The sequence below is a fragment of the Protomyctophum parallelum genome (genome assembly GCF_964188405.1).
Source record: "Protomyctophum parallelum genome assembly, chromosome: 3".
Lineage (NCBI taxonomy): Eukaryota > Metazoa > Chordata > Actinopteri > Myctophiformes > Myctophidae > Protomyctophum > Protomyctophum parallelum.
The window spans coordinates 31,887,403-31,913,279 of NC_139698.1; the positions used below are offsets into that span (position 1 = coordinate 31,887,403).

The 25,877-nt window shown below is 45.7% G+C and overlaps 1 protein-coding gene across 2 annotated transcripts in view; it reads left to right on the forward strand.

Moving 5' to 3' along the window:
- The window catches only part of vps13b (vacuolar protein sorting 13 homolog B), a 457,445-nt gene that overhangs the window by 211,539 nt on the left and 220,029 nt on the right, over positions 1–25,877 (forward strand). For both annotated transcript variants that reach the window (XM_083761686.1, XM_083761685.1), the window contains exons 23-25: positions 9,374–9,608; positions 11,230–11,459; positions 21,813–22,037. In XM_083761686.1, the coding sequence (XP_083617812.1) occupies positions 9,374–9,608; positions 11,230–11,459; positions 21,813–22,037 (690 nt within the window). The remainder of the gene's footprint in view (positions 1–9,373; positions 9,609–11,229; positions 11,460–21,812; positions 22,038–25,877) is intronic.

The following is a 25,877-nucleotide window of genomic DNA, read 5'->3' on the forward strand; positions in this document are numbered from 1 at the left end:
TGTGATGTTAGGCCAAGAGGAGATGAGAAGGAACAAATAGCGGAAGAAAGAAATTTGTTTTCAGGCAACCCTACCATTTAATCAGAATACCCTCCAAATGGATATGTTTCAGCCTTTCTTTCTTTTCTTTTTCCTATTTCTGTCCCTTTTTGGTAGTATTTATTTACTCCCCAACAGCATGTGCTGCTAGCTTCCTGATCCACCATCCATATTGAATTAGTGCGTGAGTGATTGTAGGAGATCAAAGTGTAAGAGGAGATACTGGCGCGTTCTGAAGGCCCGAGAAGAAGGGATCAGGAACTAAGTCCAAGGATAAGCATTGGTCACCTACTAAATAACTAGGCTGTCACTCAAAGCCACTGGCCTTTCTCATTCTGCTGGCCTTATTTAGTTTTTCTTCAGTATCCTCTATTTGTCAGCATGTACATTTAGACTTACATTCATGAAGAGATTTTGGAGTGCTGATCAAAGAGTATGCAAGAGGCACAGTCTGCTCTTATCTTACATAGAGCTCTGTGCTATTCCCAGCTAGTCTGACTGTGTCTGTCTGTCTGTGTGTGCAGTCTCAGTCTCTTATTTTTTTCTTCTCTATCAATTTGTATTAGGGGTGTAACGCACGCCCGCACACTGATCACACTGATCACACATTCTGATTATCAGTCTCTACTTCCCTGTATAAAACATCCATCCGTCCAGCAGTCAGTCCAGCCGTTGAAGAGGCCTATAGGTTACTTATGTGAAACAGAAGGGATGCTTAGACAGCAGGCGAGTGGTACTGAACTACAGAAGTACATCAATAGCCAGCAGAGTATAGGGCACCCCCCCCTCTCTCTCATACATCCAGGGGTGTTCTTTGCAGCAGAGTATAGGATACCCCCCCCCCCCCTCTCTCTCATACATCCAGGGGTGTTCTTTGCAGCAGAGTATAGGACACCCCCCCCCCCTCTCTCTCATACATCCAGGGGTGTTCTTTGCAGCAGAGTATAGGATACCCCCCCCCCCCTCTCTCTCATACATCCAGGGGTGTTCTTTGCAGCAGAGTATAGGATACCCCCCCCCCCCTCTCTCTCATACATCCAGGGGTGTTCTTTGCAGCAGAGTATAGGGCACCCCCCCCCCCCCCCTCTCTCTCATACGTCCAGGGGTGTTCTTTGCAGCAGAGTATAGGGCACCCCCCCCTCTCTCTCTCTCATACATCCTGGGGTGTTCTTTGCAGCAGAGTATAGGGCACCCCCCCCCCTCTCTCTCATACATCCAGGGGTGTTCTTTGCAGCAGAGTATAGGATACCCCCCCCCCTCTCTCTCTCTCTCATACATCCAGGGGTGTTCTTTGCAGCAGAGTATAGGATACCCCCCCCCCTCTCTCTCTCTCATACATCCAGGGGTGTTCTTTGCAGCAGAGTATAGGATACCCCCCCCCTCTCTCTCTCTCTCATACATCCTGGGGTGTTCTTTGCAGCAGAGTATAGGACACCCCCCCCCCCTCTCTCTCATACATCCTGGGGTGTTCTTTGCAGCAGAGTATAGGGCACCCCCCCCCCTCTCTCTCTCATACATCCAGGGGTGTTCTTTGCAGCAGAGTATAGGATACCCCCCCCCTCTCTCTCTCTCATACATCCTGGGGTGTTCTTTGCAGCAGAGTATAGGACACCCCCCCCCCTCTCTCTCATACATCCTGGGGTGTTCTTTGCAGCAGAGTATAGGACACCCCCCCTCTCTCTCTCTCTCTCATACATCCAGGGGTGTTCTTTGCAGCAGAGTATAGGGCACCCCCCCCCCTCTCTCTCTCATACATCCAGGGGTGTTCTTTGCAGCAGAGTATAGGATACCCCCCCCCTCTCTCTCTCTCATACATCCTGGGGTGTTCTTTGCAGCAGAGTATAGGACACCCCCCCCCCTCTCTCTCATACATCCTGGGGTGTTCTTTGCAGCAGAGTATAGGACACCCCCCCTCTCTCTCTCTCTCTCATACATCCAGGGGTGTTCTTTGCAGCAGAGTATAGGACACCCCCCCTCTCTCTCTCATACATCCAGGGGTGTTCTTTGCAGCAGAGTATAGGATACCCCCCCCCTCTCTCTCTCTCATACATCCTGGGGTGTTCTTTGCAGCAGAGTATAGGACACCCCCCCCCCTCTCTCTCTCATACATCCTGGGGTGTTCTTTGCAGCAGAGTATAGGGCACCCCCCCCTCTCTCTCTCTCATACATCCAGGGGTGTTCTTTGCAGCAGAGTATAGGGCACCCCCCCCCCTCTCTCATACATCCAGGGGTGTTCTTTGCAGCAGAGTATAGGATACCCCCCCCTCTCTCTCTCTCATACATCCAGGGGTGTTCTTTGCAGCAGAGTATAGGGCACCCCCCCCCCTCTCTCATACATCCAGGGGTGTTCTTTGCAGCAGAGTATAGGACACCCCCCCCCTCTCTCTCTCTCATACATCCAGGGGTGTTCTTTGCAGCAGAGTATAGGGCACCCCCCCCCCTCTCTCATACATCCAGGGGTGTTCTTTGCAGCAGAGTATAGGGCACCCCCCCTCTCTCTCTCTCTCTCTCTCTCATACATCCAGGGGTGTTCTTTGCAGCAGAGTATAGGGCACCCCCCCTCTCTCTCTCTCTCTCTCTCTCATACATCCAGGGGTGTTCTTTGCAGCAGAGTATAGGGCACCCCCCCTCTCTCTCCCTCTCTCTCTCTCATACATCCAGGGGTGTTCTTTGCAGCAGAGTATAGGGCACCCCCCCCTCTCTCATACATCCAGGGGTGTTCTTTGCTGTTGCAGGTGCCATCCTTCACAGGAAGTGTTAAGCACAGAGGCTGCTCTCTGTGAGGATATTAAAAAGAGGAGGGGGTTCACAGCACTTGTTTGAAGAAGCAGGAGGGATGTTAATTCAGGTGTCTTGGCTGAGCGCCAGGACCTTTTTCTATTTGATTTTTTTGCCTTTGCAAAATGGGCTTTTATTCTCTAGATGACCGATGACTGTACAATCACAAGGGGTGGGGAGGAAATATGATCTGTGTATGTGGACCTTTGTGAATGTGTGTTTGTATATGTGTAAATGTGTGTGTGTGTGTGTGTGTGTGTGTGTGTGTGTGTGTGCGTGTGTGTTTGCATAGTATAAGCTGGCACGTGCAGGCCCATAAGGACTGGATTTGCCTACTTTTTCTTTCTTCAATGCAGATTTCCTGGTCGAAATTGGAACGTGTTTCCTTTGTTATTGAAGTGTATTAATAGAGTGTGCTGTGACTGATGGTCCCTGCCCCCGAAAACACACGCGCGCACGCGCGCGCGCACACACACACACACACACACACACACACACACACACACACACACACACACACACACACACACACACACACACACACACACACACACACACACACACAGAGTATTATTCAGTGGTGGGGACTGTAACTGGAGAGGTGCTCCAGTTAACCCATTTGCTGTTTTACAGGATTAGGTTTCACTTTGACAGGATATGATGTCATCAAAGAACCGGACTCTCTCGTCCTCACTCCTCATTTCCTATATACTGAGTTTGCCTGTCACAACTCACAAGTGAACCAATTAAGTAATGTTCCTATTCTTCAGCAGATATGTGGAAACGCCAAAAAACATATATCTGTTTCTTTATTTTACTCACTTGCACACACGCACGCATGCATGCGCGGGCGCACACACAGTCACACACACACACACACACACACACACACACACACACACACACACGTTTATTCCTGCATCCTGTATTTATTTATTTGTACGGTGTTTATTATATTTTATAGTACCCCAGCAGTTCTCATCATAGGGTGTCTGTCTGTCATTTTTCTCTCTCTGGTTTTATTCCACATTGACCTGAACCCCACAGAGGGTAAAGTTGTGTAACAGATATTCCACACTATAATTACACTACTGGCTTTATTATTTGTGCCCATTTCTATGTGAAATTTTCCTGCTGCTGCACTTGGAACAGCTGGCTTTCCACAAGTTTACCCCAACGGGCAAAAAAAAGAACATTCCACTATCCTATTAGGGATAAAAATATAGTTTGGCTCACTGCACTGTTGGCTTGTGAGTAACACAGTGCAAATATGAACCTTTGCCACCCAAGCATGTGACAGAACAAACCAAGTTTTAGGTCCACCTGGCATACCTGTCAGTTTTCTATAGCAAGACATTACACATGCTTGCTGGCATGCACACACACACACACACACACACACACACACACACACACACACACACACACACACACACACACACACGCTCTATATGTCAAAACATACATTCACACACATGAAACCCCATGCACTCATACACACACCTGGCACACCTGTCAGCTCACAGTAGGGGACATTGTCCACAAAGGCTAACTGCTTCCAATGCAGTGTTTATTGGCCTGTTACAGAGCTGTTAAACACAATTGTGGAGAATTCCAACCACGACCCCGCAGAACCTCAGCTGAACTCTTACCCCTGAAGCAGTGGACTAACACACACGCACACACACGCACACACATGCACGGCACACAACTCTTTTTTCCAGTATGTTGTGTAACCTCTGAGAGCCTGTCAATCCTTGTGCAGCGCGTGTGAAACCCTAAGCCCTCAGCGTCACCCTAAACACAGACCCTGCATTCTCCTCCTGTTCCCATCTGCTGTGCTGTCTCCTCTCCTCTCCTCTGATCACCTCTGCTCCTCCCTGCTTCCTTCTCCACTCCCCCTTTGGTCTGCTGCTCATCTCATCTCTCCTTCAGTCCAGCCCTCTCCCCTCTCTCCTTCCTTTCTGATTCATTTTACTCCATCATTCCTTTCCTGTGCTCCCTGTCCTTCCCTTCCCCTGTCTCTCTCCATATACAGCCCACCTCTCTTTCCCTGTAATCATCCCCTTTGTTCCTTTGCCCTCTCAATCCCCATCTGTCCTTCCCTCACCTCCTTCTCTCCTTCCCTCTACTGCCTCTCTCCTTCTCTCTGCTCACTTTCTCTCTCCACTTCCTCCCTCTCGTTTTCCTTCTCCTCCCTCCATATTCTCCACTCTCCTTCCTCTCTCTTTGCCCCTACTCCCTACCTCCTTTCCTTTCCTCTACGCTCTCTCCCCACTCTCTCACTTTCCCCCCTCCTTTCCTCTGCTCCACCCTCTCCTTTCTGTTCTCTTTCTCTCCTCCCCGTTGCTCCCTCTCTCTTCTTCCCTCTCCTCCCACCCTCCTTCACTCTGCTCCCTCTCCCTCCATCCCACTCCTTTCCCTCTCCTCCTTTCCTCTGTCCCCCCTCTCCTTCCCTCTGTTCCCTTTCTATCATCCCCCCTCTTTCACTCTCCTCCACCCCTTCATATCCTCTGTGCACTCTCTCCTTCCCTCTTCTCCATCTTTATCTCCCCTCTCCTTCCTTCTCTCCTCTATCTCTCTACTCCTTCACTCTGCTCCCCCTCTTGTCGATTCTCTTCTGCCTCTTTCCCCTCTCTCCTCATCTCTGCTCCAGTAGTGTCATGACTACACAGACCTTCCATGCTGAGTGGATGCACGGTCATGGTACAGTACAAGGACCGGACACAAACACCCTGTCATCAGTGGTGGGAGGGATGACTTGAGGGTAGGAGGGAGGGACAGAGAGGTGGTTGGGCAGAGGAGACACTGTTGAGGGTTGTTTTGTATGTGTGTGCGTGCGTGCATGCGTATCACTGTTGAGCCATGAGACCACAGACTGGAAGCCTTGGAGAGGTGTGTGAGGTAAACCATGTACTATTGGCCTACTGTATTAGTGGTGGACCAGAGCACAGGGTGGAGGAGAAACCTGCCAGTCCTCAGTGGGTTGGATGCTTCAGATTCCTCCACCAAAGAACACAGAGCTGCAGCCACTCCCCATTTGATTCAGCCATTTTGAACAGTTGCTCCGTTTAGATGTTGGATGATCACTCCATACGTGGTGGTCACTTCTAATGGCTTCCATAAAAAAACCGATGTTGATCGATGATGTTTGCTGCACAATGTTGAGTGATGCAGGTTTCTCTGAGTCTCCCGCTCTGCCCAGTGCCCACCCACGTACAAATGCTCTTTTTTTTTCTTCACAAATGTAACAATATGAAAACTCTGGCTGTGTCTTGAGAACAGATAAGGCTACATTTGCTGCACTAGTAGCGAATGATAGCCTACCCTTACTCCCCCCTCGTCTTTTCTAAAGTGGTTGCGAGTGCACAGCAGTGTTGCGTCCTATGAGACTAGTTGATTATGGGGTCAGATATCCACAGCCTCTGATGTCTACCCAGTGTGTGGGAATGCCCAGCCCAGTGCTGTTCCTCTCTACATCACTGACCTAAACTCCCTCACCCAGGAGAAAAGCAAATATTGCTTTATCCACGCGTCAACTGCCATCACCCTCGGATGGACTCATGCACAGTTGCCACTGTGAATTACACTGTGTTTGTTTCTATGTTTTTTAGCTGTGGCCAAAAGGGGAGGGGGGACGGGGGACTCTAAAAGCCCAGATATTAGTTTTCTATTACCCAAATTTAGGGCTGATGTATTTGTTTTTCCATTACGTTACAGTACAGTATGCAGGGTCTTTGAAGCATTTAAAACCATTTTTGGGCACACTGTAAACACGCAGAAACAGCGGTCGCTATGCCCTGGTAAATGCCATTCAGATGTGGAACCTTTTTCCTCTGTTGTCATCTGTGAGATGTTATCTTACTGTTGTTAGCATATGACTCTGTCATGTGGCCGGTGTCTTAAACCTGACATCATCCCTGGTAATGTATTGCCATGGGCAACAACAGTCAAGTATTACAAAGTCACAGGCCAAGACTATTAGAATATTATGTTTTCTTTGTGCGTACCCTCGACAGCTTCAACATTTGCTCTTCTCTCTGTGTTAGTAGCTATTCTAGATAGATAGATAGATAGATTTCTCAGCATGCAACAATTTAAATGTTTACTATTTCACTGTATAAAATCCTTGAAGTTTGATCTGCACTGCAGACAGAATTTGTCAACCATCAGGTACACTGTGAGACCTACTGTAGAATGGCTTTATATTCTGACATATACAGTGAGACCTACTGTAGAATGGCTTTATATGCTGACATATACAGTGGCAGTAATCTGAAATTATCCATTTGAGGCGGCTGACGTACAAGTGTATAATATTTCTCTGTGTTTGTTAACGTCACATTTGTCATTATGTGTTTCCAAGTTATGCTGTTGCGTGGCTAGAGTTGATGTAGTGTTTAAACCACCCACATCTTGAATAACTTTCCCTTGTATTACAGTAAATCATATCTGAATGTTGCCCCCTGTTTTCCTTAACTATCTTTCTCACATTGTTTACTATTTGGAAGAAAAAATATAGATTTTAAATATGGCAACAGTGGCTGAAACATTCCAACGGGACCGAATCATTTGGACTGTTTTGACAGTGTGACGAGTCCAAGGTGTCCAGCAGGACAGCATTAGCTGTGGTGCAGGCCAGAGTCACAGAGGTTTCCGTGCGTCTGCCTGCTTTACAGCTTAACCCCACTAAGATCTGCAACAGACCAGGCAACGTCAGTGGCTTTCCTTCCTGCAGGCAGCCTCTTAAAAGGACCAAAGCTGTACGTGTCAGTGTGTGAAAGTGTTCCCATTTCAAACGGCGCTTTGAACAGTAATCAAAAGAGGAAGCAGCGTGAGACCAAATGTGTAACTCATATCTCCTTCTCTCTTGCTCATAGTCTGTCTGTCTATCCCTCTCTCAAAACTCCTTCTTATTTCTCTTGCTCTGACTGCCATTATCACTTTAATTGCCCAGGGTTATTTAATCCATTACATTATAGCGCCCAGTCGATTTATAAACAAGGACCACTTTTACAGACGGACCGGATGTTGTTGTGAATGTGTGTTGTGTAGCAGCTAACATTAGCCACACCACTCTAAAGGCGATCGACAACAACGGGAGGTAAGAATAAATCTATCGCGACTAGCGACTGGACAGCGGAGGGCCGTCTAACACATTTTCTATAATAAGACAGGATGATTTAGATCGCGAGTTATTAACGTTTTAAGATTTTCGTTGTCGTCGGCTAAACAGGGGAGGGAGATTTTCGATGACGTCTCACTGTTGCGCAACATCGAGGATTGCACAACAGGCGCTTCCAGGCTGTGGAGCGATGCGATCCGTATTCACATCAATAAACTTCGTCTTTTGGACCAACTTCGTCTTGGGCGTTACTAATAGAAAGGACAAAGATCTTCGTCCTGGGCGATGGGGGTGTTAACAGTGTGAGAAGTAGAGTTAGGGTGCCTTCCTGTGTGTGTGTGTGTGTGTGTGTGTGTGTGTGTGTGTGTGTGTGTGTGTGTGTGTGTGTGTGTGTGTGTGTGTGTGTGTGTGTGTGTGTGTGTGTGCATGCATGCGCGTATTTGTTTTTTAGTTTGTCAGCATTTCTGTAGATGTTTAGTACTGGGGCTCATTGCAATTCAGTTGCCCCAGTTTAACACTTAAACTGTCTAGACACCTTCATGCAGACCCAGGTCTGGATACCAGACGTTCTTATTCTCCGTCTGACACACACACACACACACACGCGCGCACATCCGCACACGCACATCCGCACACGCGCGCACACACACACACACACACACACACACACACACGCACATCCGCACACGCGCGCACACACACACACACACACACACACACACACACACACACACACACACACACACACACACACACTGTCCAACGGCACCTGCTTTCTGCCCCTTGGACCACATACTCTCCTCTCCTTCCTGTTAACTGGCCTTGTAAATCAGTACAGACCCAGTCTAATGGAGAAAGACAAAGCACCATTACAACTGAGACAGGTTTAACACCGCTCCTGTCCTTACTGGCTACTGGTTACTGACCTGATGCCTTGTGTGGCCTGTTGTGAAGCTGTTAAACCCAGCAAACTGAAATATGCGTTTTTAAGTCCTCCAACCCTTCATCTGCTCTGAATTATTAATTCCAAACCCTCTTAGGGGTGGAGCAACAGTATGCATGATGACTACAAGTTGTTTTAATTTTTATTTATCTAGGGAACATTGGTTGAACTTACTTGTTTCCAGCAACACTGGTGTCTTTCCAGTGCAACCACTGCCTTTTACTGTCTTGCTCAAGGACACCTCATTGGATGCTGTTGAGGCGGACTCTATTTCTCCATGATACCATAAACACTCTTCTTCTTTCAGCTAATTCCCATTGGGGTTCTGCGTGTCACCATAAACACCAAACAAATCATAAGATCTTCGAATACGTTATCTATATTCCTCTCCAGCATTTTCTATCCTGTCACACTTCCCAGTTCCCACTACCACACGTCACAGCAGTGATATATAGACCCTAAATGTCTTCTCTCTCTATGTCTTCCAGTTGGAGCTGCAGTCATGCTGCATGTTCCTGCCCAATGACAGCCTCCCCTCACCGAGCACCATCGTCTGTGGAGACATTCCGGGAACGGTCCGCAGCTGGTACCACAGTCAGGCCTCCATGCCGGGGACTCTGGTGGTCTGCCTTCCCCAGATCAGTGTCCTCAGCGCTGGGCACAGGTATATGGAACCCCTGCAAGAGCTCCCCTTCGTGGTCTCTAGACCTATCCTGGAGGAAGGTACGTTCTCCCATTGCGCTGACCGCCAATTAGATTAGAGTCGTCTGAGGTGTGCTGCATCTCAACATATCTTACAGAGGCATAATGGCTTACCTGGCGTTGCATTGATGACTATAAAATTATAATTAATAAATAATACGAACTACAGTACGATGAAAAACGATGTTTGTGACATCCATTGGATAATGGTATGGTCTTCTCACTGAGGAGAAAATTAAAGCGATCTAATACAGCAGGCAGTTGCCAACTTTATTCTGAACTGCAAAATTAATGATATTATTCCAACAGCAATAGGCTCCATCATGTGAATTCATTATTATTATGAGCTTTTTGGAAGGCTGAGCAAACCCATGACCTAGTAGTCCTCATTTACCATGACAAAAGACAAACAAACTAAAGTAGAGAGACTTTGGAGAGATAGATCTTGCACATGTGGCCTACACACCTGGCGGAGTTGACATAACTAACACTTAGACTGTCGCTCAGTATTTACCCTACAGAAGAAGAAAGACTTGAGGCACCCTTCTATTTTTTTTCTCTTTTCCCTCTCTCTCTCTCTCCCCCTCTCTGCCGGCTCTGAGATGACATCAGCAGCGGGCATGTGCACGTTTCAGGAAGGACGGAGGGAGAAAAAGCAAAACGACAGCAAAAACAGTGACATCAGCGGCCTTGTCAGTGTTAGCGTTAAAATTAACAACCCGTGCTTTTTAGTAATTCATTCCTCTCCTTTGAAAAAGCTCTTCATCTCTCATGTTTAATGCTCTGGATCAAAGCGTGCTGGCCACGGCGCGAGGGAAATGTGCTCTTCATGGCCCCGTGCTAGCGAACAAGCTCCCAACTCAGCTTGCCCCTCTTTCTCTCTCTCTCTCTCTCTCTCTCTCTCTCTCTCTCTCTCTCTCTCTCTCTCTCTCTCTCTCTCTCTCTCTCTCTCTCTCTCTCCACCCCCCCCCCCTCTCTCTCTCTTTATTTCTCTTTCTCATTCTTTTTTCTTTTCCTCTCTCACACTCTTTCCCTCCCTCCCTCACTGCTACAACTCCCACCAGGGTGGGCAACTCTAAATCAAGAGCTTCCCGTCAGGCAGTTTGTCTCAGACAGACAGCTTTGGAATAGACCCTGATTCCTAGTGTCTTTTGATGGGGATCCCTGCCTTGCTCACTGGGTGCAGAAGCTCATTTCGGGGAAAGACTACCACTCCTCGTTCACAGCCGCTTTCATGTTTTCCATAAAGCTGCTGCACGCCGTGTAATTGGCTTTGATTTGAAAGGTTGAGACTTCAGTGGAAAGGATGATTGAGTTGACTTAGAGCTTTTGATAATGACTATGATTGATTTGTGGTCATGGGTTATTTTTAGCCCACTGTATTTTAACTCTGCCCTCACTCTCTCCTCTCCCACTTTTCCTTTCCTGACATCATTGCTTCTCTCAATCTGCTTCTCCATCTGCCTCCCTGCTCTTTCTCTGTATTTCCTCATTCCTCCACTCCTGTCTCACTCTTTACCCTTGTATATCTCTCCTCTCCTGATCCCCCTTGTCTTACTGTCCTCTTGCCCCCCACTTATTATATACATATCTTCTCCCCTTTTTCTTTGATTAACCCCCACCCCATTTCTGTCTCCATTAGGTGATGCGTTTCCGTGGACGATAAGCCTGAGTCAGTTCAGTGTGTACACTCTGCTGGGTCAGCAGTGCAGCCTGAGCCTGCTGGAGCCCATGGGCTGTACCTCCACGCTGGCCGTCACCTCCCACAAGCTGCAGACCCCCGTGGCAGGGACCGCCGAGGGACGCCACTCTTTCGTCGTGTGTCTGCACGTTGATCTGCAGCCAGTCTACGTTAAATGCTCCAACCCACAGGTTAGTTGGATGTCACGGAAGTACGCGAGTCAGTGAATCAAATGTGCTGACGCATTGAATGACATTGTCAGTATCCAGCCTAAAACACAGTCTGTTTCCTTAAACTGTAAGTCAGGGACTTCTATTTATCATGTCACAGGGTGACAAATCCTGAAGCTACACCATAGACAGTGAATAATGGAATGACTAATATGACCCAATGAACCCTTGAGTATTCTATTGGGATATTGGTGCATTTTCAAGGCAATTATGGGCACTGTATTTTGCCCGTAAACCTCAAGTTTAGTGGGCATTTACAGTTAATATACGGTAATATACAGGTGTGATGGTACAATTCGGGAGTTTACCAGAGTTTGTTTAATGGGAGTTTCCTGTAATATACACATCCGTATTCCATGCTTTTTGCGCAGTGGTACTTTAGGTACTTTATCACAGATGCACTGTGCTGTTCCTGCATTTATCCCGTTTCTTAAAGAATAATTGATCTACTCCATGCAGGGGTGTCGCGTGTCAAAAAGAACAGAAAGTGGTCAGCCCAGACGAGTGATACTGTAGTGTATTTCTACAAGCTATCAATAGATCCACGAGCGTACAGTACACCGTTATGTTGTAGCCTACATCATCAGCTTTTACGGCTGTTAGGGGTTAAGTGTCAGTTTGACACATAGACCGGAGCAGGGAGGCGAACCGGTGACCTTCTGATTACCAGGGGGCCTCTAAGCTACAGTCCTCCTAAAGGAGTATTAGGGAATCACTTGCCTGCAATGTCTCACCAAGTTCTTCCATTCCATTCCTTTCCATTCTTCCATTTCCCTGTATCTTTTTGGAACATTTACATATAGACAATGATAGATTTATAGCCACAAGTCTAAAATGTGTGTATGAGTGCATTGCGATTCCACGTTTATTTTTTATTTTTTATATCATCCATCTATCATTGAACCACATTAAGGCCTAAAAAAAAAAACTTTGGTTTCCGATTGGCTGTCATTTTTGGGCTGAGTAGGTAGGGAATTTATTTTATTTTATTTATTTATTTTATTTTTCGTGGGAAAGATGGGTAGCAAGGAATTTATTTTATTTTATTTTATTTATTAAGCAAGGATTTTTTTTAACTTTTTTTTTCCTACGGCAATGATGGATAGGCTTCTTTTTTAATAACTTCAATATTTGCCTGAAATACCATCTTTTAAATAATGAATGGTTCAAGTACACATAACACTACATGCCTACAGCTAAACATTTGAAAACTTTGAATAGAATGTCCACACACTGGTTGAATACTTAATACGCATGTTTCATGATAAATTATTTTTATGTGATGTATTCCCATGCTTTTTGTTCTTGCTTAATGTAAATCGCTCTGGATTAAGAGCGTCTGATAAATGCCTAAATTGTAAATTGTACTGTCTTACAGTAACTAGAAGGCTCTGACAGTAATGAAAGTCACGTCAAACTGCTGCGCCTCCTCCTGCCTGCAACTCAGTTCATTTGAACTGTGGAATCATGGCAGGTCTAAGACTACATTTGCATGCCCCCTATTTTATTTAGTTGCGCCTGTGTTTTGGGGTGGCATGAATCTTTCATGCTTGTAAACATTGTGAAATCACGCGTACTTCATTTATTGGCCATCCAGTTTTAGGTAACGGTTGCTACATTGGTGTCAGCAACAACCCACCTAACGTAAAACAACCTCTGCTTTCCAGCTCATGTTTTGACATAAAAAGTTAGAACGTGTTGCTGGCATCAACATAGCTAGCTATAGTGCTAGTTATTAAAAGACAAAAACATAGCTAACGTTAGCCCCATATGTGCCCTCTCCTCTCCCTACGCTCATTCTGTAGCTCGGAGCTACAGAATGAGCGTAGGGGGAGAGGGCACATATATGGGGCTAAGCTAACGTTCTGACGGGGTAGAAGCATGAGCCGAATGGGTTTCCTCCTCCTCCTCCTCGCATCTCAGGGCTAGATACCGAAAGTCAAACATGCCCAGCCTGGGCGCCTAGAGGCTCCAGGGTGGGGGGGGGAGAGTATGTCGGCTGAGATGATAGTCCATTTATCCGCTCGGTCGTGTCTCCCTTCTGCGGACTTAAACCGACACCGGCGGCACGGTTTCACCTCCTTAATTATGTCTTCAAATGTTTTTGTACTCAATCGTATGATCTGTGGCGGTGCTTTGCACGGGCAGTGGACAGTCACAGACACCGTGCACAGGTCCATGCTGTATGTTGTCACTGTTGTGTTGTGTTGGGTTGTGCGTCTCCTCGCGATGACGCATTCCAAAACATTTGCGCACGTGATATTTTAGACGAAAGAAAACTTTATTTTGACTTCGCGCGTCCCAATGGTCTCATCAAAGATAATTTTAATTTTAATAAAGACCTTTTGGGTCTTACTCGGTTGCATTCTGAGCTTCTTTCTTTTTTTCTTTTTTTTCACCAAATGCCAATAAAATAATATGAGTCGCGCATATTTAATAGAGTCAGTCGGCAACCGGAAACCAAAGTTTTTTTTTGTTAGGCCTAACCATGACATCCCTAATAGGCATGTCATTATATCCCAAAAATGACCCCAAATTGTACATAATACATAATTTGTTTAATTTAAAATAAATAGCTCATCTACAAGCTCACAGTGCAATGTGTTGTGAGCTTGCATATCAGCCATTTTCATTATTTCATTTATTTGTCATTATAGGGCTTAAAGGGATTAGTTCAGATTTTTTTAACTTAAAAAACTTAGCTATATGAAATACTTGCCATTAATATAATGGTTGCAACTGTATTAATTGATTGCCCGAGTCCCGTGGTGGGAGTTCTGCTCTGGTTTTGGTCAATATTAAGTAGTTCCGGTCATTTTGTGGGGGGCACTGGGGCCACGCAGTAAAAGTTAATTAACTCACCAAACTAATATAATTTGTATTTGTAATAACTTTCGTTCAACTTTGACCCCTCTATCACATGGAACAAGTTTTTGGGCGTGTGATAGAGGGGTAAAAAATGAACGAAAGTTGTATAGGTCAACAATACAAATGACGTTAGTTTTGTGGATTAATTTACTTTTACTGCGTGGCCCCCTGTGCCCCCTGAACTACTTAATATTTCACCAAAACCAGAGCAGAACTCCCACCACGGGACTCGGGGCAATCTATTAATACAGTTGCAACCACTATGTTAATGGAAAGTATTTCATACAGCTTAAGTTAAAAAAATAATCTGAACTATCCCTTTAAATGGAGTTTAAACCGTGAAACACCCGCATCATGATGCAACACTAACAGTATTTCATACATGAGGCAGTTCTTCATCTCTGTTGCCCCTCATGGACTGTTGTGGAAACACTGAAACACACAGATCCGTGCCAGGGCCTATGGCCAGGGCCCACCCCGCTGCATTCCAGCCTCATTGTCATCTTGTTGATGTAGATTGTCACACAGATAAACAACCTGCCTCATCCTCAGACATAACTTGAGTTGCAACAAAGTTGGGGAACATTTCCCTGTTTGTTTTGGTCACTGAGCGTCGAGTGAAAGCGGGGAGGGAATTCCAAGATTCATCGTGTTTGTTTTTGCGGGGAAGTTCTTCTTTCTAGCACGAGCCTGATGTAACGGGACAGATTGGATACGGAACATGTTTGCCTCCTGATTAAGGCCTTTGTGTTGTTTTTCAACGCTCCGTTACAACCCCATAATCACAATCTACATGTACCATTAAACATATGTCTTTTTCTGTATTGAATTAACTGTATTGGATAAGGTCCTCTGTAAACATTTAATTGGCCAACCTTTTGAGTGGTCACGTTCTTAAGTGACTCCTACCACAGTGACAAGCCATGGCCACATTCAGTGGAATTGGTACCAGAAACAAATGAAAAGCCTTAATGTGCTAGTGGTGAAAGCTTTCCCAGAGAAGAGGAGAGAGTTGATTGTTTATGGGGGGAATTATTCACTGCTTTGTTCCCTGTTTTTCTCATTCAGAAAGACTATCTGTGCCTGGTAAAGCTATAAGAAGGCTTATCGTGACTTTATAATGAGTGATAATTATCCCCGCCAAGGCCGGAAGGCCGAAGGCGAGGGATTATGTTTTCACGCCTGTGAGTCTGTCTGTTTGTCAATCCGTCCGTCTGTAAACAGCTAATCTCGGGCACCACAGGACCGAGTCATGCAGACTCAGAATCTTCCAAATTGGCCTGTTACAGCGCCACCATTATGGCAATATTTGCAACAAAAATCGGTACACATGTAGATTTTCATATTCCATTCCAAATGGCTCCACTTGTCTTTCAAATTTTGCGAGAGTGGCCATTTTGCTAAAAGAAATCCCAAATCATGAACGCAGTGCCACACATTCCCACTAGGTCAAGGAAGAACTATATATGGCCCAGGCCGTAGCGTAACGGTCTGGGCACCGGACTGGTAATCCAGTCGCAGTGTGCCGCGGGTTCGACTCCCGGACCCGACACGGCCTTTACTGCATGTCATCCCCCCATCTCTCTCCCGTTTCCTGTCAGCCTACTGTCTGTCCCTTCAAAAATCAATAAAAGGCGTAAGCTGCAAAAAAAAAAAATCTTAAAAAAAAAAAAAAAAAAAAAGGAAGAACTATATCACACAACCTTTTTCAAATTGACCTCATGCTGGCACTATAACAGATCGTAACACATCATCATAACACACATGGGTAGGCAACCCAGCCAGGTGGGGATCTGCGTTCCGAGGAAAGTACAGTACCTTTCTTGTTAGCTTTGTGCTCAATGAAAATGAGCACACAGCTCCCTTCTCTCTCTCCTCTTCTCTCTCTTCTCTAATCCCTCCCTCTCTCTTTCACAGTTAATTCCCAACAGGAGTTGGGTTATAAGCTAATAGCAATTAGAGGCAGCTCTGTAAGAACTGCTGCCAGAGGGTGCAGAACGAAAAAGAGGGACCTCACACCACTGAACCCTTCTTCTAATTAGCCCTGCTATTTGTGGGAATGTATGTGGGGATGTCAAGAGAGCTGCACAGTTGCTACACAGTCAGTGCCACCAACACAGGAGGTTTGCCATGTGCATACCATGGGCCTGGGAACGAAGAGGGACCTGGTGGGAGACAAAGAGAAAAGAGAGGATCGAGAGAAAACAGAGAGAGAATGGTTTAAAGACATATATGCTAAAAGAAAGGTAAGGAGGAACAAGTACGTAGGTATTTAGGAAGAAGTGTGAAACAAGCGCATGCAGGCTCAGAAGAAGGAATGAGAAAGGAGACCACCAGCTTTGTTGCATGTTTGTGACAGACGCTAACGTCATCCCAGACCAGAACACCCAAGGTGAACTGTCACATCACAGAGTAGAACACACATGTATGCACGTGTGCGCACACACACATACACACACACACCCACGCGCACTGAGCGTGCGCGCGCACGCTCAGTCGCACACACAGTCGTCTTGTCAATGGCTTGCACACATGCTTTGTTGAAACACATGAACTCACTCACACACACACACACACAATACTTTGTGGCAACAACGTTGGTTGATTAATGACTGTATAACGCAGCAGTCCTTATTGCTTTGGAACAGTCTGGAGTGACACGGCAAACCATGGCATACCACAACTGTGGTAGCAGAGGAGGACAGTCTTTTACTTACTCCTTTGATATACAGTGCTGCAATATAATAAATGATCATGTAATTATGTGTAAACTAAATTAATCTATTGTAATGACTTTATGTCATAAACTAAATGATACTGTGGTGAATGGAAAACATGAACTCTGCACATGGAACAGGCCCTGAGTGCAGTGCTCCTAGGGCAGCACATACTTTGAGGGCAGCAACCAAATACTGCAATCTGTCCAGCATCGATACAGTACGTGCATGTGAATGCGTATGTGCGTGATGGCCAATTACTGGGAGCAGTGTATAGAAGGACAAGGTCAGGTGCTGCCCTCCAGCATTATCAGGAACATCTTGAAAATAACAGCCACTGACGCACGCACGCGCACACACAAACACACACACACACCACAAAATCCGGCTTTGACACGTAACCATTGAGTGTATTCCACAAATACACACACACGTGCACTCAAAATGAACAGCCAAACAAAGTGGACAGCATGACAGTTATGTGTGGGTTTTTAAACATCGCACCGTGTAGATAGACACGCGAGCTCTGGCCATGTTGCACGCTAACGCGTCTCTCATCTGTGTGTTTTATGAATGATTGTGGAAGCCTCTGTTCAGTCTCCAGTTCTCACTACTGCAGCTCTGCTGATCTGCACAAACCTCAGTGGAGATGACAGGTCCTTGGAGAACGCAGGCCTCCAAATGTTCTGCTCACTGCTCAGTAACACTGCAGTGTGTATTGTGTGTGCATGAGTTCATGCAAGAAGTGTGTGGGTGGTGTGTGCGCGTGCGCGCCGGGTGCATCCATGTGTAACAGTGCTGGAAGCGGGGCCCAATCTGCTCGCTGACCTGACCTGGCAGCAGTAGCTCATCTGGAGAGAACAACTGACCATACTTTGTACTGTCACCAAGCTGGGATAGATGAGCAGGAAAAAGAGAGAGCGGCTGGGGGAAAGGGATTGACAGTGGAAGATGAGGAGACAGGGGGAAGAAAGGAGAATAAATAAATGCGTGTGTGTGTGTGTGTGTGTGTGTGTGTGTGTGTGTGTAATTATGTTAGTTAACTAAAGTATGGTTCTTTAAATTCCGCACTAGCTTCCGCACTACCTATCAACTATATGGAGAAGCTCTGGCTATCAGGAAGAATGAAACAGAGCTATTTCTGTAACATTGACATTCAGAAGCACATGTTCAGTATGAGTCCTGTTAGTTCCCCTATCTGCTGTGTGCCATACCATGTAAAACTGTCCGCCCTGGACTACACATCCTCTTCACAGCTCTTTTCCTGCTTGCATTTGGAACCATATGAGAGCAGTGGCTGCATTGGAAAGTCATCCTACTTTCTAATGTTGGAATGAAACCCAACTGACAGAAGACAAAAGAGGACATGTCACCAGACTCCTTCCCTCCCCACTGCATCCTCAGTCTCTGTCTCTTTTTATCCTTTGTACTCCCCCCCCACCCCCCCTTACTTACTACATCCCCCTTCCTTTTTCAGTTTTTTCTTAAACCCTTCTCTCCCCCTTTATTCTCTCATCCTATCCCCCCTTACTCTGTCTTCTTCCACATCTGCTGCTGAGTGCAGTAGGCCTTGTTGTGCTTGGTTGGACATCCAGGCCCCAGACAGACAATCGTACAGTAGAGAGAGGGGAGTGTGGAGCCGTGCCTGGCCTGCCGTCAGTGCGGGTCGGCTGGGTATGGCAGGCAGCTGTTGGCCCCGTCTCTGGACGGTTGCTGGAGCAGCATTAGCAGCTCTTACTGGACATGTTTGAAATGGACCAGCTGTAATGTATTGTCGAGCCCCTCCTGCAATATGTGCGCGTATTTGTTTGTGTATGTATGTATGTGTGCGTGCGTGTGTGTGGGGGTGTGGTGGGGGGGTCCCTTGGCCAGGGAAGAGAAGCATTTGGAATCCAGAAATTAGCTCATTGTAAAGGAGCGCCTCTCTCTCTCCCCCCCTCTCTTTCGCCCCTCTCTCCTCTGTGTCTCTCATCCTCTTGAGTGAATGCATGAAGAACAGAAAGCATCACATCAAATTCCCCCACTCTCCCCTCATGTTTTCCACTCCTTGTGTTTTTGGCTTTGTTGTTTGAAGTTGTTCTTTTCATGTGAACAGATGATAAATAGTAGAGAATACTTTGCCGCCGAGCCTTCAGTTCAGTTTTTCCCCAAGCCGTGGTGAGCTTTTCAGGGGAAACTAATGACACCACTTCACTTGGTGAAAGTTTGTTGTTAGGGAAATGCGGATAACACATTTGTGCGTGTGTGCGTGTGTGTGTGCGTGTGTGTGTGTGTGTGTGTGTGTGTGTGTGTGTGTGTGTGTGTGCGTCATTTCAACATTGTATGAAAGCAATGAAACCATGACAGGAGTATTGTTTATGCCCACTTACAACACACACACACACACACACACACACACACACACACACACACACACACACACACACACACACTCACCTGCCAGGCTTGCATTGTTATGGATCCCACCACAGCTCAAGGCAAACCCTGCTGTGATTGGCCAGTAGTCGCTGTGATTGACAGTTCTCGTTTTTGCAACTATATGCCTAACCCTATCCTCAGTAAAACTATACCTAACTATAACTTAACCAGACGGGTCTATCTGTGGTGGGATTCAGGCTCAGGCCTGAGGCCTGCCTGGAAGTTTAGTCGGAGGGAGAGACGGAACGGTGGAGCTCTGTTCTTCTTACTGTTGTTAATTATCCCCTCTTGTTGTGGCCCTGCACTGAAACAAGAGAGATGAGGTTGAGATGGTTTAGACATGTGGAGAGGAGGGGTGTAGAGGATGTAGAAGATGGAGTTGCCAGGCAAGAGGAGAAGAGGAAGGCCAACGACGAGCTTCATGGAGGAGGTGAGAGAGGACCTGCAGTGGCTTGAGTGACCGAGGAAGATGCAAAGAACAGAAGCAGATGGAAACAAATGATCCGCCACCACTGATGGGAATTGCTGTAGCTGAAAGAAGACTCTATTACCTTTGCACTGATTGGCTGTGCTGCCAGGCAACTCAATATCTCTTAATCTAATAGGAGACTTCCAAGATGAAAGCTGTTTACATTGGTGCCCCCGGTGGCGTTTCCTCTGACGCCATCCTTTTGGCCAATTTCTAGTTACAGGTGTAGGTGTAAGTAGCAATATGGAGCCGCTGGTAGGGGTAGTAGCAAAGTTTGAAGCAAACTCAAAGTTTACTACTAGCCACCTTAATTCTTGGAAAATGACTACATTTCTTCTTTTTTATGATAGATTAATGTAGTGTATGAGGTGTGGTCAGACAATGAAACAATTAAATCAATGGTGGCGAGGGACCACTGTGAAAAATGCTAGAAAAGAGCTAAAACTGATGTCATCTGTTGATAAGGAACCGTGGTTTATTTCCAATGAGGGTAGAACTGACAGCTTTCGTCAATTGAGAAAATATCAAACGTGAAAATGACCTCACATTAGCATTCGGACTTGACTTGCCAAAGCAATTAAAGCAGGGGACATCTTCCAAGGAATTTGGAAGTTCCACTGGGAGGTTCAAAGTCTCCAGGTTTTCTTATGAATGACAGTGATTTAATGAATGTATAATACCATAATAGACATGCATCCGCCTGGGTGACGGCAGACTGCTGGGCGAGTGCTGGTGTGGGGGGGTCAGATCAACATATGGAATGAATTCTGTACTGGCCATATATGGAGCGTGTCTTGTCTTGAGTGTACAGGGTTTGATGAGGTCAGATCAATATATGGAATGTCAGAACAGGTCAGCTCCATACTGTATATGGAGATCTAAGGGTGGCAGCGGGGGCAGCCAGGCTGATGGCAGAGACTATGTTTTGCACCCTGTCTGTCCGTCCATGCATGCGTGTGTGTGTGTGTGTGTGTGTGTGTGTGTGTGTGTGTGTGTGTGTGTGTGTGTGTGTGTGTGGGTGTGTGTGGGTGTGTGTGTGTGTGTCTGTCTTTCTGTGAGCAGCTAATCTCTGGGACCGTTGGCCCAATCGATGTGAAAGTGTGCGTGCACACTCCCTGGATGCCAGCGCAAACCAGTACACCGTATCTCTAGGCTATAGTCATTAAACCAAACTTTTCATTTTTCATAATCCATCCTGATTGACTATGGTTGACAAGTATGACATGTTTGTCCAATGTCGGTGCAATGTAGGTGTAGCGTGTAGCGTGTGTATATAATATATATGTGTGTGTGTGTGTGTGTGTGTGTGTGTGTATATATATATATATATATACAGTATACGTGTATACTGTATATATATATGGAGTATATATAATTGTGTGTGTGTGTGTGTGTGTACTGTATATATATATATATATATACACACCGGTATATATATATATACATATATATATATATATATATTATATATATATACCGGTATATATATATATACCGGTATATACACCGGTGTATATATATATACTGTATACATAGTATATATAATTTAGTACATATTTTGATGTATGCAGTCCAACCAAGACAAAGGATTGATGCATGCAAGATTTCAACCAGATGTAGCCTCACACAAAAATGTCAGTTCCTCCTCAGATGTTTCCTCATAGCAAATCTTGAAAACTTTGGCGAGAATCACGAGCACCCCGTTCCTAATTATTTCAACATACTTTTCAGCGTTCACAAAAATCTCTCTCTGTCTCTCTCTCTCTCTCTCTCTCTCTGTCTCTCTCTCTCTCTCTCTCTCTCTCTCTCTCTCTCTCTCTCTCTCTCTCTCTCCGCCCGCAGGTGCAGCTGCTGTATGAGCTCTTCCTCAGTTGGACGTCTACGTGGGCGCGGCTCCAGAAGCGCGGCATCCTCCGTCAGACCTCCAGTATCCCAGAACCCCCTGCTGGCGCCGCTCCGTCGTCCCCGGTGCGCAGCAGTGCAGGCACAGTCCCCCCGGACACCAGCACAGTCCCCCCGGACACCAGCACCTGCAGCCCCTCCGCTGAGTTTGGCTCCCCCACCGAGGTCAGACACGTGCACACACACACACACACGCACGCACAAACACAAACACGCGCACACAGACACGCACGCATGCACGCACAGTACAGTACAGTTTATATACCGGTACATAAACTATATAACAATATACCTGCTGTCTATATTATTTTGATATAAATATATACACACAGGGCTCGATCGTGTGCCATTCTTTATCCGCAAGTAATAAACATTTTCCGTGAATTACGCATTTAGGAGCTTCCACTGTGTGTAAACGTTATCTTGCGGCCACACAACCCACTATTAATTTTGCCGACACCTATATTTGCTGGTGGAGGTGTGTCTGCATATATATATATATATTTGCTATCCTATGCACACAGGTTAAGGACAACAGTCAGAAAGTGCATCTTCAAACCACCCGTAATGCCAATCCGTTTGATAAAAGAATGCGCTCCTCAGATGCGACCTGAGTTGGAGCTGCCTCATGCATGTTGCAAAACGTTCACAGCTCAGAGGTCTCGTTCTGTCTTAATTCTCCACAAATCTGTGATTGTATTTTCCCTCTAATCAGCAGAGTGTCAATTCCTTGTGCTCATTGTGTTTAATTGTCTAGTCAAAGAAGTTCTTCGATTTGTAGCCTACCAAGGCGCACTGTGCGCGATTTCCTCGTTCAGTTTCATCACCAGTCATCACCCCATTACGCAACAAATATATATGTAATGGATTTTAAATAATGTAAAATTCCCCATAATCAGTAACACGTAGCTGATACGAAGTGAAAGGCAATTCAATGCTATAATTTCCAATGTGATTTCGCCATAGTTCAGTAAGTCTGTTTAATTAATCCGATTTCCCGAACGATCATTTTCGCTCGATACCCATTCATAGAGAGGCAGTACACTCGCGACCTATATACCAAAAGAAAGACAGAAGTTTACAGATTACACAGCACTTTGAGCAGCACAACTTGGCTGTGTTGGTTGCGGAATCGATGGCAGATAGTCAGATACTGGACACATAAAACAACTCTCTGTAGCTAATATAAATGTATTCCAAGGCAGCATGCGTTGCTCTTTCATAAGGCAAGATCCAGTGCATAATGGATTATGGATAATAGATATCTTAAAGGGAATGGCACCTGGCACACTGATTGGTTTAAGTTGAGTAACGCCCAAACCACACCTATGCATAATGTAATGGGTAGCGGAGGTGTTTTAAGGATTTAGGTGGTGGCACAAGATACGTAGCATTTTTTTTTACGGGGAGACGCCTCTTACACAATACTAAATCCCCAAATGAAGGAGATCGGGCTCCTGGCGCGAGATGGAGCCCACAGTGTATTTGTGTTTCTTTGTACAGTTCTTTGTGTCATTGTATGGCTTTTATTCATTCCTTCTGTATTTTGTTTTAGTGGTTTGTTCCTTTGTTCATTCAGTTATTTGTTGGCTTTTTCTGACGGAGGAGTTATTTCTGGACTTGCGTATTCAATCACACGTATCTGCCTCTTTTATTTATTCATTGTTCATTTAGTTTGTTTAGTGGTTCGTTAATTGGTTCTTTGAGTCATTCATTTGTTTTTCTCTCCTCATGACTACGGCTTGGTTTTGCTTACTTTTTATTTAGTTTATCACACATATCCGCTCCGTGTAGTGTTTGCCGTCATTGTCAGATAGATCCCCTCTGTTGGGATTTGGCGCCTTCATGTTACGTTATTTGTTTGTTTCAAATGAGAGCACAGACAGTAACAATAAGCCCGTCATACTGCAACGCTGTGGATACAGTATCTCATTTTAACCCAAGGTACTGTGAGTCATAGCCTTTGTTGTATACATGTTCCCCACTGCTGATTTATGATTTTAAGAGCAAATATTGTTTTTCGTTTTGAGTGTTAGTGCTAACACATGTCTCATGTCCAAAGAAAAGCATATATTCTGCTTTATTTGGGTAGCCTCTTTTTTCAGAGCTGGAAAACTCTGTCAGGCTTCGTGTGTCGTTGTTTTAATTCTTCATCATAACAGATAGTCCAGATACAGTATACCCTGATCACCATTTGATTGGTATAAGCTGGAGCTTGATTGAGTATAAACCTGCTCCTTAATTTGGAGAAAACAATAACCTGTATTTACATTTTTCAGTCAGATAAAATATCAGATTTGAGCCGGGGAGGAGGTAAGCGCACAGAGGGCTGCGTGCCGTGCGCTTGTGTGAATGCCAGTGGAAAACGTACAGTCTGGAGTGTTTAGGGAGTAACAACAAGAGGGCTGATGTTATTTTTCCTCCCCTTTTCTGCGTGATGTTTATCCCGAGCTGAGGCACTGTGGCACTTTCATCCCCCGCCCCCATCTAGTAGCAGCTATAGTAGCAGCAGCTAGCCACGGGTCCATGGAAGATTAGGGCCCTTTGACCTCCAGAGGCCTGTGTGTGTGTGTGTGTGTGTGTGTGTGTGTGTGTGTGTGTGTGTGTGTGTGTGTGTGTGTGTGTGTGTGTGTGTGTGTGTGTGTGTGTGTGTGTGTGATATGGATGACGAATCAAGAAGATTTAATTTGTCACTCACTCGGGTAGAAGCAGGGAAGTGTTGGTGCAGTATCATGTACACAAGACTGCATCAGCAAGCAGCATAACCATATGTGACCGAATACAGCGCTTAGTGCCACTTGGTTTCTTTTCAGCTCTTTATAGATTCTGAAAGTACAGAATGTAAGCTCTCAAATGATGTGTCATATGTCAGGCATCTGAAAGTACTAATTTGAATATTAAACCTGAAATCAAGAAGCTGAGAAAAAGCCTTCTAAAAACACACACACACACACACACACACACACACACACACACTTCTGGCACTCTGGCAGTAGGTGTGACCAATCCATCCCTCACCCCTGTTCTAACCACTCAGAACAGAACAATAGGCGACATTGCCCAACAGAAACCGCAGATGTAAATGCTGGCTTCATAATTCTAATGAGAAGGCTCTTAAATATTAAATTCATTAAATTCATTCTTTGTTAAGTAAATATTATAATAAAACAAAAAGAACAAGAAAAAACAAATACAGCAAAAAGTACAGGCAAGACCCACTGACACTCGAAGCATTCTGTAAAAGGAACAGCAGCAAATAACGTGGCAGCACTGGGGGGTGTGGAGTAGTGGAAGCTACGGTAATGTTCTCTGTAGTTTTCTCTCAACTCAACAACCATATGTCGTCATCTTACTACCATTACATGAATTAACTCTGTGTGTTTGTGTGTGTGTTCACTTCCGTCCTTTGTGTGCACTCCTAGAAGTGGCACACAGCGAAATCTGGAGTAACAGATTAACTCTGAGAGTGCAAAACTGAACCTCTATGGGTAAATTATCAGTGCATATTTGAGTGTATTAGTCCAGTATGGCAGGGGAGGTCTTGAGGTGTAGTGCCTCTGTAAGCAGGCCACCGAGTCTCCTGACAGCCCACTTGTCACTGTTTACCTAAGTGCAAACACTGGTAGAAGTGTTTAGTCCTCCGGGAGACCGGCTGATTGAGCAAGAATGCAGGAGCTGTTTTGATAAGTCTGCAGGGGCAGTGGTCTCCCCTTCAACCCCTCCTCACCCCTATGCCTCCAGTCCAGACAGCTAACTCCACCAACACCCACCCCCCCCCAACACACACACACACACACGCACACACACACACACACACACACACACACACACACACACACACACACACACACGCCCCCCATGGCAAGGTTTTACCTCTCCCTAACCTTCTCCCCCTCCTCCTGTCTACTGCGGACCTCTCCAGCCCCAACTCATCCCGCCTCAAACACACACTCTACCTCAGTGTATCACTCCTCTCTCCTCATCCCTCCATCCATAGACTTTGTA